The sequence below is a fragment of the Hemitrygon akajei genome, chromosome 16 (genome assembly GCF_048418815.1).
Source record: "Hemitrygon akajei chromosome 16, sHemAka1.3, whole genome shotgun sequence".
Lineage (NCBI taxonomy): Eukaryota > Metazoa > Chordata > Chondrichthyes > Myliobatiformes > Dasyatidae > Hemitrygon > Hemitrygon akajei.
This window is the reverse complement of record NC_133139.1, coordinates 41877046-41889259: the sequence shown is the minus strand read 5'-3', so window position 1 is coordinate 41889259 and position 12214 is coordinate 41877046. Positions and strand designations below refer to the sequence as shown.

Here is a 12214-nt window from a genome sequence, read left to right as displayed (position 1 = left end):
ATTTGCACAGTTTATTGTCTCTTGCAGAGTGGTTGTTTATCTATCCTGATGGGTGCAGTCTTTCATTGCTTCTTTTACGTTTCCTGGATTTACTGCAGGTTGTATATGGTGACATATATGTATTCTGATAATAAAGTTACTTTGAACTTTTATTCTCCTGACTGTTTGCAACACTTCCAACCTTAGTGTCTGCCATAAATTTCAAAGATTTATCCTACGCACCTATGCCATTAAATAAGTGAGAAAAAAAGAGTTGGGGTCAGGAAGCTCTAGATGAAAAACAACTGTTGACTGCTATTCACTTCTTTCTGCCTTGAAGATAATTTCCTATACATGTTGCTACTAACACTTAATATAAATGGACCTGTGTTCTGCTATCTGGCATCTTGCGTGGAATTTGTTCAGAAATCTGGATATCTATGTAGATATCATTTATTGCATTCCCTTGATTAACCTTCTCCATTATCAAAAATAGTTTATCCAAACATGGCATTCCTTGATAAATGTCAGTCGATTCCCTTAGCAATTGAAACTCATTCAAGGTGATTATTAACTTTTATATTTTTATTATTTTATTATTACTTTTGAAGGCTTTCCCACAGCCAGCTAACTGTTCTTACATCTTTTCAAAAAACGCACAACATTTAAGAAATTACAGCATCAGCTCTGTTTTGATTTTGAAGATTGTGGGTTCAAATCCCACTGAGCAGATGATTTGAACTACTATCTTGCTTCAGTACTAAGGGATTGCTGCAGTACCATGAATATTTTTAAGTTGAATTATTAAACAGGTTCTACTTTCTGTTGAATATTGTGCTTATGGCTTTGAGGCAGAACTTCAAAGAAGAACATAATGTTCTGTCTTTTTATTAGCCAATAATACGATTTCAAACCAAAATTCCCCAAACAGGTCAATTGGTCATCCAGCTTGCTGAGACAAAATGACCATTAAGGAGCACAGGAATATGAGTGGACCATTCTGTCCTCAAGGTTCTTCTGCTACTTAAGTAGGTTATAGTTCATTCATTTCTCAATCCTGTTTATCCACTCCATACCTTGATATGTTAACCTAATAAAAAAAATCTATTGAATCAACCTTTAAAATTTCAAGTAATCTAACTTCACACCAGTTGAGACTTTTCTCAATTGAATACAACTTTATTAGTTCTGAGAAATATGATACAGCTCACATGCCGAAATTTCTTTTCCAACATATGTGGTCCTAAAACTTGCCCCTAAAGATTTCTCCACATGAGTGCTAGGAACTGTAAAATTTCCCAAATGTACACAGAAAATTGATAATGGACTCCAATATTGAAATTGGCTGGAGGTTGGCCCCCTCATTGAGTACAGTAACTGAGAGAAAAATTGTTGAAATCACCCAGTATGTATGCTGGGTAATTCACCCAATGGACCTGTATGGACAGTGAGTCCATCCATTTGAATGAAGAGAAACAACTGTGAGCAATAAGGATACAGTAAGTATTATGTAATTGAATTGCTTGAGTTCAGTTAAGTATTTTAATGATCTTAGTTCTGTTTATTTTGCATTTAAAGTTTAAATTTCTTCAGTTGTATCACTGACTTCCAATAGCTTTTGAGTGTCAGAAACATTTAGAGATAGTCATCACTTTTGACAGCCAGCTAAGCTCAGGGGAGGAAATTTGCAGTCTGTTAAAGGTGACTCTTGGGTACAGCTTATTCTGGCTGTCTATGTAACATTGTTGTACCTCACAAGATCCTGCTACCACATGGAGAATGACCATTTAGTACTGAGACAACATTTACTAGCAAGTTGAGACTTCCAGATCTACGAAGGTCAGCAGTGAAAATGGACCATTTGCAGCTGGTGTCAATTTATCTTTCATAGCTTCATGCTGTTGTTAATTGGTATTCTACTCCTTGCAAATTTAGATTAACCTTAATAAAAAATATCAAAATCATCTCTGCTGACAAAATGTTAAACCAAGAACACATCTGAATTCTAGGTTTCACAGGACAGGACAACCTGACCTGTGTTTAATTCACTGGTCCCAACCAGGTGGATGGTTAATATCCAGAGTCACTTCCTGTACTGTTCAGGTGGTTGTCTGAAAATTCAAGATCTCTCCAATAAAAGCTCTTGATCCCATGTAGGTTTGCCAGCCAAGTCCTTGTGTTGAGCAACCCCTTGAAGATCCATTTTAGATTCATATATAAATTGTATTACATGCTACAGATACCAGGAAAGCAGTTTTTTTTTAAAAAAAAGGGATACTGGAGGAACTCAGCAAGACAAGCAGCATCTGTGGAGGAAAATGGACAGTCAACATTTCAGGATGAGGCTCTTCATCAGGACTGTGATGAGAATCAGTGGGTTTGTAGTAAATATCGGTGGATTTCTTGAGATGGAGCCAGAAAGAATAGAGGTACCAGAAGTTATCCACTGCTTGTTCACCATGGGATAAAACTTCAATGAGATGGATGCCAGCAGTCAAATTTTATGTAAAAGCATGATTTTACCCCCAAGTATGGAGAAGAAAAAATAACTCCTTGAAAAAGCTCTGACGTGATTCTCTGGCAAGGAATGACTTTTAAATTTGATGTAAAGTGTACGAGTCAGGACAAAACCTATGCTTCTTTTTGCAACATCCCCAAAGCAGACGGCAAATTCACAGCTTCATAATAATTCCAGGCTGTTATGAATCCCAGCTGCAGTGTTAATAGAACATTAGTTATGTTGCCCTTGTTTTGACTGAGTGTTGATCTCCCTCCCACTGTCGTGACAGACTCTTGTATGTTAGGACTGCTTTTTTCTGATATCTATGTCACTGTCTGTTATGCTTGTTCAGTTGTCTTTTCTCATGGCTAACTACTTTAACTCTAGTCAGACCAATACCCCAACCCGGAATTTTTAAATACAGGTTAAGCTAGTAATCTCAAAACTCTCTCCCTGCTGAGGCAAATTTCAATAATCAGTTATTCATTACTAACTCATCTTGGTAGATGTTGTTCTTGGATAGAAATTTACAATGAATTTTGGAAGGCTGTTTAATATAGAGGTATGACTGACTCTAATCTCCTGATACTATGGATGGTTAAGATTAGGATCTCTGAAGCTGAGAATCTTCAGTGCCAGCTCCTGAGTACCGCTCATTCAATTTTGAAAAATCCCAGTGTTGATAACTTGATCCCTAAGATAGTTAGGGATAAGTTCTAATGAAGCACCTTGGCTCAAAACATCGACTCTTTATTCCTCTCCATATATGCTGTCTGATCTGCTAAGTTCCTCCAGCATTTTGTGCTTGTTAACCTAAGATATTTTCTGCATTTTACCAAGTCTAATAATCCCCTTCCTCATTGCTCTCCTTCACTGTTAACTGAGCCTTTCTGTGCTTTTAACCAGACCAATCCTTTTCCTGATCAAAAATCTTGTCAGTTTGGAAGCATGAATCGAAAGTAGGAGGGAAAGTCCCTGAAAGTGAAGAAATTTTGACAACATTCACAAGTTGCGTTAAAATTACTCCAAATTTCAATGATCCCCTGATTCAACATAATAATACGTAATAAAAATAAACATGCAAAATATGAATAGCGATTGGTTACTCTAGCGCTGTGGGAACTCTGATCCGTGGAAGCGTAGTCATTATGTGACAACCTGTGGAATCAATAGCCAGCAGCAATCTGGATCACTGTCATGGAGGAGGAAGCCATACTTCAGCAAAGTTTGACTTTTATCAGTTTCTGATACTGCGTTGCCTACTTCAGCCATTCATTTGGTGTTAAGTACGACATGTCATTCAGACCCAACAGTGGAGCTCAAAGACCGTCTGCAAGCTGTCTCACTCTCAGCGAGCATTCTCCGCCTTGCTGCATCAACTTGAATTAAGGGCTTTGTTCCGTTCTATTTCTTTACTCTTTCTCAAAATGAGGAAGGGAACGTAATTTAGAGGAAATGTTGTACCAATTTTTTCAGAAAAAATGAAAAATCCTCATTAGAGTGTACTAATTCATTTGATTTATTCTCCTTCCAGGGCTTCTGGTGTAACTATACCGATGAATCTTAAGTCATCATTGCAGCCCCTACTATGGCAGAGTGATCCCTCAGTAAGGCATTAGGCTTGTATTTCTACATGAAAAGCGGAACTGGTTGGAACACAGACACATACAGAATTACCTTATATGGAATGGGAGAGTCGTAGTGTTCTGGAATTTCCCAGCTAAGCAACACAGAGGTCTTCATTGCAAGTTTTACTCGAAAATTTTTTGGGAAAACTGCTGAAAAAGAAAACAAATTAAAAGAAAAGGTCCTATGACAATGTAAATATGCATTAGCTTTCTGTAAGTACACCCTGGCCAACAGGAAAAACATCAGTAGGCCATAAAGGAAACCATCTCAGATTTTTTTTGGTGCATATTCAATTAAATCTTCCATTTGCCTCATTTGAGATACCAGAGTACAGAAGTACTACCACATACCCACCAGCAATGCATTGGTTGTCATTTGGTGGTCACCAAATGATTTTTTTCCCCAACATTGAGGTACTAGTCTGCTGGATCTGCTCAGCTGGTCAATGATTCATCTGGCAATCACTGAAGCAAAACCAGATGTCCATGTGACCACCATGCCTCTCCGGCTAGTGGCCTGTACGTCTTCTAGAACACCTAGACTATCTGTTTATTGCTACCAGTCAGAAATACAGAACAGCAGTCATTCCTACCTGTGTAGTTATGTTTGGAGCTTGCAGCGTACTGCCCAATGAGGACCTTCTCTACTGGGTATGACTTGCTGACCCCAAATGATGACCTTACCTGCATGAGCAATGAAGCATTCTGAAGCTATCAACAGCTTGCTTTCAGCAGACCTGACATATTTTACCTTGGGATTTGACGCAGATGACTGTAAGTAGAGTGTACCAAGCCCAAAACTGCCCCACCGCCACCCGGGATTACAAATAGATAACCCCTACCTTGATCCAATGGCATGGTCCGATACTGAACAGCAGGACTGTAAGGACCAGGGCCTTTAATGGTGTGTGCCCTGACTTTAATGTCATAACTGGTATCCGGTTTAAGGCTGTCCAGTGTGAGGCTAGTCTGGGAGGATCTGGTGGACACTTCAGTGGGATTGCTCTGGGCACCTGCCTGTCTCCAGGAGACAGTGTATGAGGTGATGATGCCATTCCTTTCTGCCAACACTGGGGGCAGCCAGCCAAGCTGAACAGATGAGGTGGTGACGTTTGCCAAGTCCAGGATCTGTGGGTAGCCTTTGGGCACATCTTCTGGGAGTGTGAGCTGTTTGACATCCTCCACCCCGACACCGGCGCCATTGCGGGCCGCCAGCCTGAACACGTAGGTGGCACCTTTGTGTAAGCTGTGGGCCAAGTACTGATGTTCGTGGTCCGAGAAATCCAGGGTTGTCAGGGGCAATACGTCCGTACGCCCTAGCCGAAGCTGATAGCCAAGAAGCTGTCCAAACATCTCCAAAGGAGGCTGCCATTCTAACATGACCGTGTTCTCTTGTACGAAATGGACCGTAAGTGTGGGTCTGTTGGGAACTGAAAGGCAAAACAGAGTTTTCTTATGAGATGAAAGGGGAATATTCAGTTCATCAAGTCTATTCCAGTTTTCAGAACAATCTCACCCCCAGTAATTTTCCTTGTAACCTATTCTCTGAGTAATTTATCTCAATACTACAAGCTTACATGTTAAAAGACAGTTATCATTTCATTTCTGTCAAATAAGGAAACAGCTTCCAGATTGACTGCTTACTCCTCTGGAATTCTATTGTATTGATGCAAAGGCAGTGACTCAAATTGGATCACTAGGTGAAAGGAAGCAGAGCCTGTCAAATAAATGAGGAAGGGAGAATGGATTAGCAATGGCAAAATTCCTGGTCATTGAGGAAAAGGAGAAACTCTGGGTTAACTCTGATGGTCTGCCCTACTGAGAGCCAAGTGAAGTGACGACAGCAATCACACCCTCAGGCAGGTGAAGGAAATACACCTCAGGACATCAAGGTTCAACAAATGTTTTCTCCCCACTGCCATCAGATTCTTGAACCAACCTGAAAAAAAATTAACGCTACCTTGAATTATGTTTTTCTCTCTCTCAACTTCCACTAATGCTGTTATGTTTATTTTGTCTGTAAATTATGTGTAATTTATGTTAATCTAAGTCTATGTTAGCTTCTGTTTGACATGTTTGTAATGTACTCTGCTATTTTTGCAAAACAGTAATACTCATGCATTCAAACCCTGGGTTTGCCTGACTACGATAGTGTACAAAGTTCTCTTAAGGAGACTTTCTATGATGAGGTGTAACTCCCAGTGGTGATGCAGGCTGTTTAGTAGGGAATATGTTAAGCTTCATACTGTATTTCCCATTTTCTTTTCCATTGATGTTAGTTTGGCTGGGTATCTAACAGGCATCAGTTATATAGCCATTTGCTTTCCATCACTGACATCTCCCGCACTGAATCAGTCCCAGATTGGAGCTGTATCACTGAGATCAAGTTTCTTTGTAATAGCTTTTCCCAGTTAAGCAAATTCAGTTCTGAGGTAATGACAGTTGCTGGCAGGCTGTTGTCCTGATTAACGGTGCAGTTTTATATGTAAATGAACGGCAAAGATTTTTCATTTAATTTAACGCCGCACTAAGCTCAATTTGCCTGCTGTAATTTTCACAGCTCCCTTTTCATCCCTTCCGTTAATCACTATAGACCAACTAAACACAGATATATCAAAGTGGCAAAAACAAAATTAAGTTGCCAGTGGGTGAGAGTCATTAGACTACGAGGTGGATGGTTCACTTTACGTTTCAAATTTTAAAAACTTTTCTAATCAATTTAACCCATGGGAGGAAATGAAGTTGAATAAAGTTTTAGTCTGTACTCCTTATCCATGGCAAGCCAACAGTGTGGCAATGCTAGTGAAAAGCAAAACATGGTGGGCTGGAGCAATTCATAGGGTCAGGCAGCAGCTATAGAGGGGAATGGATTGTCCACCCTTCTGTCCAAGTGAAGCGTGAGTAATGCATTCTAAAAAAATGCAATGGTGGTACAATCAATGTAAAAGCAGACATGCACTGATTGTACTGCTTTTCCTGTATTTTTTTAATGAATTAAGTATAATGTTGAAATAAAACAAAATCTATGCCCCAAGGCGTGTAACACAGTCCACTACCTGGTGTGATCAGAGTAGGTCAGACAACGTATGTAAAGATTTAACTCGGGGTTATAAGTCCATAATTTGAAGAAGGATGGATCGGCTTAGGAAAGTCAGATGTACATTTTTCATATTCACAGAGGAATGAATTATACATATGCCTTTCCTATAAGTCTGAGAACCAACACAACCTCTAATAATTGCATTATTCAAATAGTGCTTGTTTTAACCCTTCTGGAACTAGTACTTAGATAAGTTGAATATTGTTTAGTTGACATACCGTACTTAGAAGCACAAGGAATGAAGAACCATAGAAAAATGAAATTAAAAGACTTACCCAAAGGTATAAAACATATAAATCATTCTAACTCCCACATTAGATTCCAGCCTGTATGTAATTTACTTACAGATTTCCATCTAACAAATTAGGCATCTATGTGTTTAATCTCTACTCCTACCTACAACTCATTCCTGGGAATCTACCTTTTAAGTATAAACAATCTGAGCCCTGTCATTCATTTTCCAGTATTTATTGTTTAATACATAAATCATGCAAATTTAACTTACTCTGGGGTTTGCAGTCTATATAAAAATCAACTGAGCCTCCTGATTTATACCAATTTAGAACTCATTCCTGAAATCACTCTCTGCATTAACTATTTTATCCCTCTTAATCTGGATTGCATTCTGAAGCTCCACCCAGATACCCATTAATCATAGCACTTTTCATCAAATCCAAAAAACTTTGTAAAGTCAAACAAGAAAAGAATGGTGCTGAGGGATCTTTTGCACTTTCTGCACAGCTTATCTTCAGCTGATGGAGGTGGTAAGATGGTCATGAGAAGCATGGGGGTTGATTACTCTCTTGAACCCTCTCTATGGGCAACACCCAGAACAACGCAGAGCACACTTTAAACCAGAACCTGTGTTTGTGAGTGAGGTGGTGCCAGTCAAGCAGCAAACGTAATTTCTATTTACCCGGCCGCTTCCAAATTGCAAAATATCTTAACATTTGCAGGAGAGCTAGCAGCCAAAACTTGACAATGGAGTGCAGTAAGAGGTGAAAGGAAAGGTTTTTTAAATATTCATCTCTGGGGTGTGGGTACTGGGGCAAGACTGTGCTGATTGCCTATCTCTTATTACCCTTGAAAGGTTACTGTGAACAGTCTTCCCCTGAAGGTACTGCTCCAATTCAGTTGGATCCAGATCAAAAGTTTAGTTAAAGATGTACAGATAAAGAAGCATTTTCAAGAAGTAAAAGGGACAGCCATGGGAAACTTAGAGATCTGAAGACATTCAGGGCTTTGGCAGCTGAAGACCAGGTCTACCAATGGTGCAATCTGTAAACTGGGGAATGCAAAATTAAAAAAAACAGAAGATGCTGGAAGCACTCAGCAAGTCAGGCAGCATCTGATGAAGGGTTTTAAACCTGATTTTACTTCAGATTCTCAGCACCTGCAGTATTACGGCTGCACAGGTGGAAGGTCAACTGAGGAAGATCTGTACCAGCAAGGCGGCTGGACTGGATGGAGTTTCCCCACGATTACTGAGGGCCTGTGCGACTGAGCTGGGAGAACCACTACAGCGCATCTTCTACATGAGCCTGGAGCAGAGAAGAGTACCCAGACAGTGGAAAACATCCTGTATTGTCCCGGTACCGAAGAAACCACAACCAAAGGAGTTGAATGACTTCAGACCTGTTGCCTTGACGTCGCACGTGATGAAGACCATGGAGCGGCTGATAATACAGAATCTGAGGCCACAAACCAGGCACGCCCAGGATCCTCTTCAGTTTGCGTATAAGGAGAAGGTGGGAGTGGAGGATGCTATCACGTATTTGCTGCACAAATCACTCTCTCACCTAGATGGGGTCAGTTGTGCTGTGAGGATTACATTCCTTGACTTCTCTAGTGCCTTTAACACCATCCAGCCCAAGATCTTAAGGCACAAACTAACGGAGATGGGAGTAGACTCTCACATGGTGGATTGGATAGTGGACTACTTGACAGATAGACCTCAGTATGTGCGGTTGGGAGACTGTAGGTCTGACACGGTGGTCAGCAGCACAGGAGCGCCGCAGGGAACCGTACTCTCTCCGGTCCTGTTCACCCTGTACACATCAGACTTCCAATATAACTCGGAGTCCTGCCATGTGCAGAAGTTCGCTGATGACACGGCTATAGTGGGGTGTGTCAGGAATGGACAGGAGGAGGAGTATAGGAAACTGATACAGGACTTTGTGATATGGTGCAACTCAAACTACCTGCGTCTCAATATCACCAAGACCAAGGAGATGGTGGTGGACTTTAGGAGATCTAGGCCTCATATGGAGCCAGTGATCATTAATGGAGAATGTGTGGAGCAGGTTAAGACCTACAAGTATCTGGGAGTACAGTTAGACGAGAAGCTAGACTGGACTGCCAACACAGATGCCTTGTGCAGGAAGGCACAGAGTTGACTGTACTTATTTAGAAGGTTGGCGTCATTCAATGTCTGTAGTGAGATGCTGAAGATGTTCTATAGGTCAGTTGTGGAGAGCGCCCTCTTCTTTGTGGTGGCGTGTTGGGGAGGAAGCATTAAGAAGAGGGACGCCTCACGTCTTAATAAGCTGGTAAGGAAGGCGGGCTCTGTCGTGGGCAAAGTGCTGGAGAGTTTAACATCGGTAGCTGAGCGAAGGGCGCTAAGTAGGCTACGGTCAATTATGGAAAACTCTGAACATCCTCTACATAGCACCATCCAGAGACAGAGAAGCAGTTTTAGCGACAGATTACTATCGATGCAATGCTCCTTAGACAGGATGAAGAGGTCAATACTCCCCAATGCCATTAGGCTTTACAATTCAACCGCCAGGACTTAAGAACTTTTTAAAAGCTATTATTAATGCTTTTTGAGATAGTGATTTAGATGCATATCATATTTTTTTACTGAGTTAAGTATTGTATGTAATTAGTTTTGCTACAACAAGTGTATGGGACATTGGAAAAAAAGTTGAATTTCCCCATGGGGATGAATAAAGTATCTATCTATCTATCTATCTATTATTTTATTTTGGAAGTTCAGAAATGCTCCAGATTTGGAAGAAGTGCACAACTAGCTCAGTAATTGGGAGTAGGTGTGGCTTCCGAGACAGACCATAGAGGGGTAAAGTGGATAGTTTAAAAACATGTGAAAACAATTTTAAAACTGAGCTTTTGCTGAACCTGAGCCAATATAAGTCAACAAGCACAAGGATGTTGTGGAAGTTGGATTTGGTGGAAGTTCTGGCTTGTGTTTTGAATGATAACCAAACAATATTGATTAAGACTGCATTAGGATAGTCAAAACTAGATGGGGAAGTGCTGCAAATTGTTTAGTCATCTGGACTGAAGGCAAGAAACTGCCTTGGTTTAAAAGGACCCCAGCTTTCTCCTCTCATTGGAATAGTATATTATAGAATTCTCCTTCTGTGTGAAACTGATTAACTGTACCAGGGAATATTGCAGCAGTTGTCATTTAATTCAAACAAAAGACAGCTTAATTCATCACTGATCCCTTCGAGTGCTAGTGCATCCAGAGGTGATGAATGCAAGTTCCACCAGGAAGTAAACAAGCCAGTGTCCTGGTGCAATCACAACTTGGAGCTGAGGGCACTGAAGACCATGGAGATGCATATTGATTTCAGGAAAATGTGTCGCCTCTCCATCAACAACTCTACCGTTAGCACAGTTTCAACATTCAGGTTCCTGGGCATCATTATTTCACAGGAATTCATGTGGTAGAACCATTATCTTCTTCATTAACAAAAAGGCTCAGCATAGGATGTACTTCTAGCAGCAGTTGGTAAAGTTCCACTTCCCACAGAACATACTGGTGAAATCCTACACTGCCATTATAGAGAGCATCCTCACGTCAACCATTACTGCTTGGTTTGGTGCAGCATTCTTCCTCAATATACAAAAACTACAGCAAACTGTCAGGACAGCAGAAGGGGTCATTGGCTGCAGTCTACCATCAGTGCAAGATTTGTAAGTGTCCAGGATAAAGAAGTGGGCAGGCAAAGTAATCGTGGATACTACCCATCCAGCAAACTGCGTTTTCCAAAAGCACCCTTCTGGAAGTTTACAAGGCTGTTAAAACAAAAACTTAACACCATTTTAAAAGTTTCTTTCCTCAGGCAGTTAATCTGATCAACCATTCTAGTACCAACACACTACAGCAAATTCCTAATACATGTTATTGTATATGGTGGATAAACTTGATCCTTGATCTTTGAACCTTGAACCTTGAGCTGATCCTATCATGCACTTCATACTGATGTGTTGTCTTTTTTTCATAATTATCGTGGCTTTGCCTTTGGTTGGTTATAGACCTACAGTTCACCCCTTCTCCTGATTCCATGAGGTCGTGTCATATACTGCTGTGTCCTACGGTTTTGGGGTATATTAGAATGATTATGTTGAATTAACCTAGAGTCACACAGAGTGGAAGCCAATAGCAAGCATCAAGCACTCATTTATACGAATCCCATTTCATTCTCCCCACATTCTCATCAACTGCCTCGACTCTACAACTCATCTTTGCGGTGGACAGTTACCACTGGCACGCCTTTGGGATATGGGAGGAAAGAGGAAAACACAAAGAGTATGTGCAAACTCATGACTGGCAGCACCTGAGGCCAGGATCGTATCCGGATTACTGGGGCGATGAGCCATCATTAAGGACTTCTGAGACATGCCTTCTTCTCATTACGGCCATCAGAGTGGAGGTACAGCAGCTGGAAGCTTTTTTAGGAATAGCTTTGTCCTACCACCACCAGAGTTCTGAACAGTCATGAGCCCATGAACACTACCTCACTATCCCTCTCTTATGCTATTTATTGTATGTTTTATTGTAGCTGTAGTTATTTTTTATGTCTGGATGTAATAATAATCCTGATTCTGATTCTGAGGCAGTACCTCCATGAGCTGTCGTCCTGCGCTGCTCCTTACTGGGCTAATTATTGAATTTGCAACTTCAAAACCATCCGTCCTTTCTCTCAAGTCAAATTGACTTACGCTTCATTGCTCTCACAACTTTCCCCCATCCACTGC

At 40.8% G+C, this 12214-nt stretch overlaps 1 protein-coding gene across 21 annotated transcripts in view; it reads right to left on the bottom strand.

Annotated features, from left to right (window-relative positions):
• LOC140739994 (receptor-type tyrosine-protein phosphatase S-like) overlaps positions 1–12214 on the bottom strand; it is a 469315-nt gene that overhangs the window by 109224 nt on the left and 347877 nt on the right. For 9 of the 21 annotated variants that reach the window (XM_073068765.1, XM_073068747.1, XM_073068751.1 and 6 more), the window contains 2 exons: positions 4950–5537; positions 4157–4254 (listed from right to left, as the gene is read on the bottom strand). In XM_073068765.1, the coding sequence (XP_072924866.1) occupies positions 4157–4254; positions 4950–5537 (686 nt within the window). Of the gene's footprint in view, positions 1–4156; positions 4258–4949; positions 5538–12214 lie in introns of all 21 variants that reach the window. The other 12 variants (XM_073068759.1, XM_073068768.1, XM_073068760.1 and 9 more) reach the window with 2 other exon arrangements.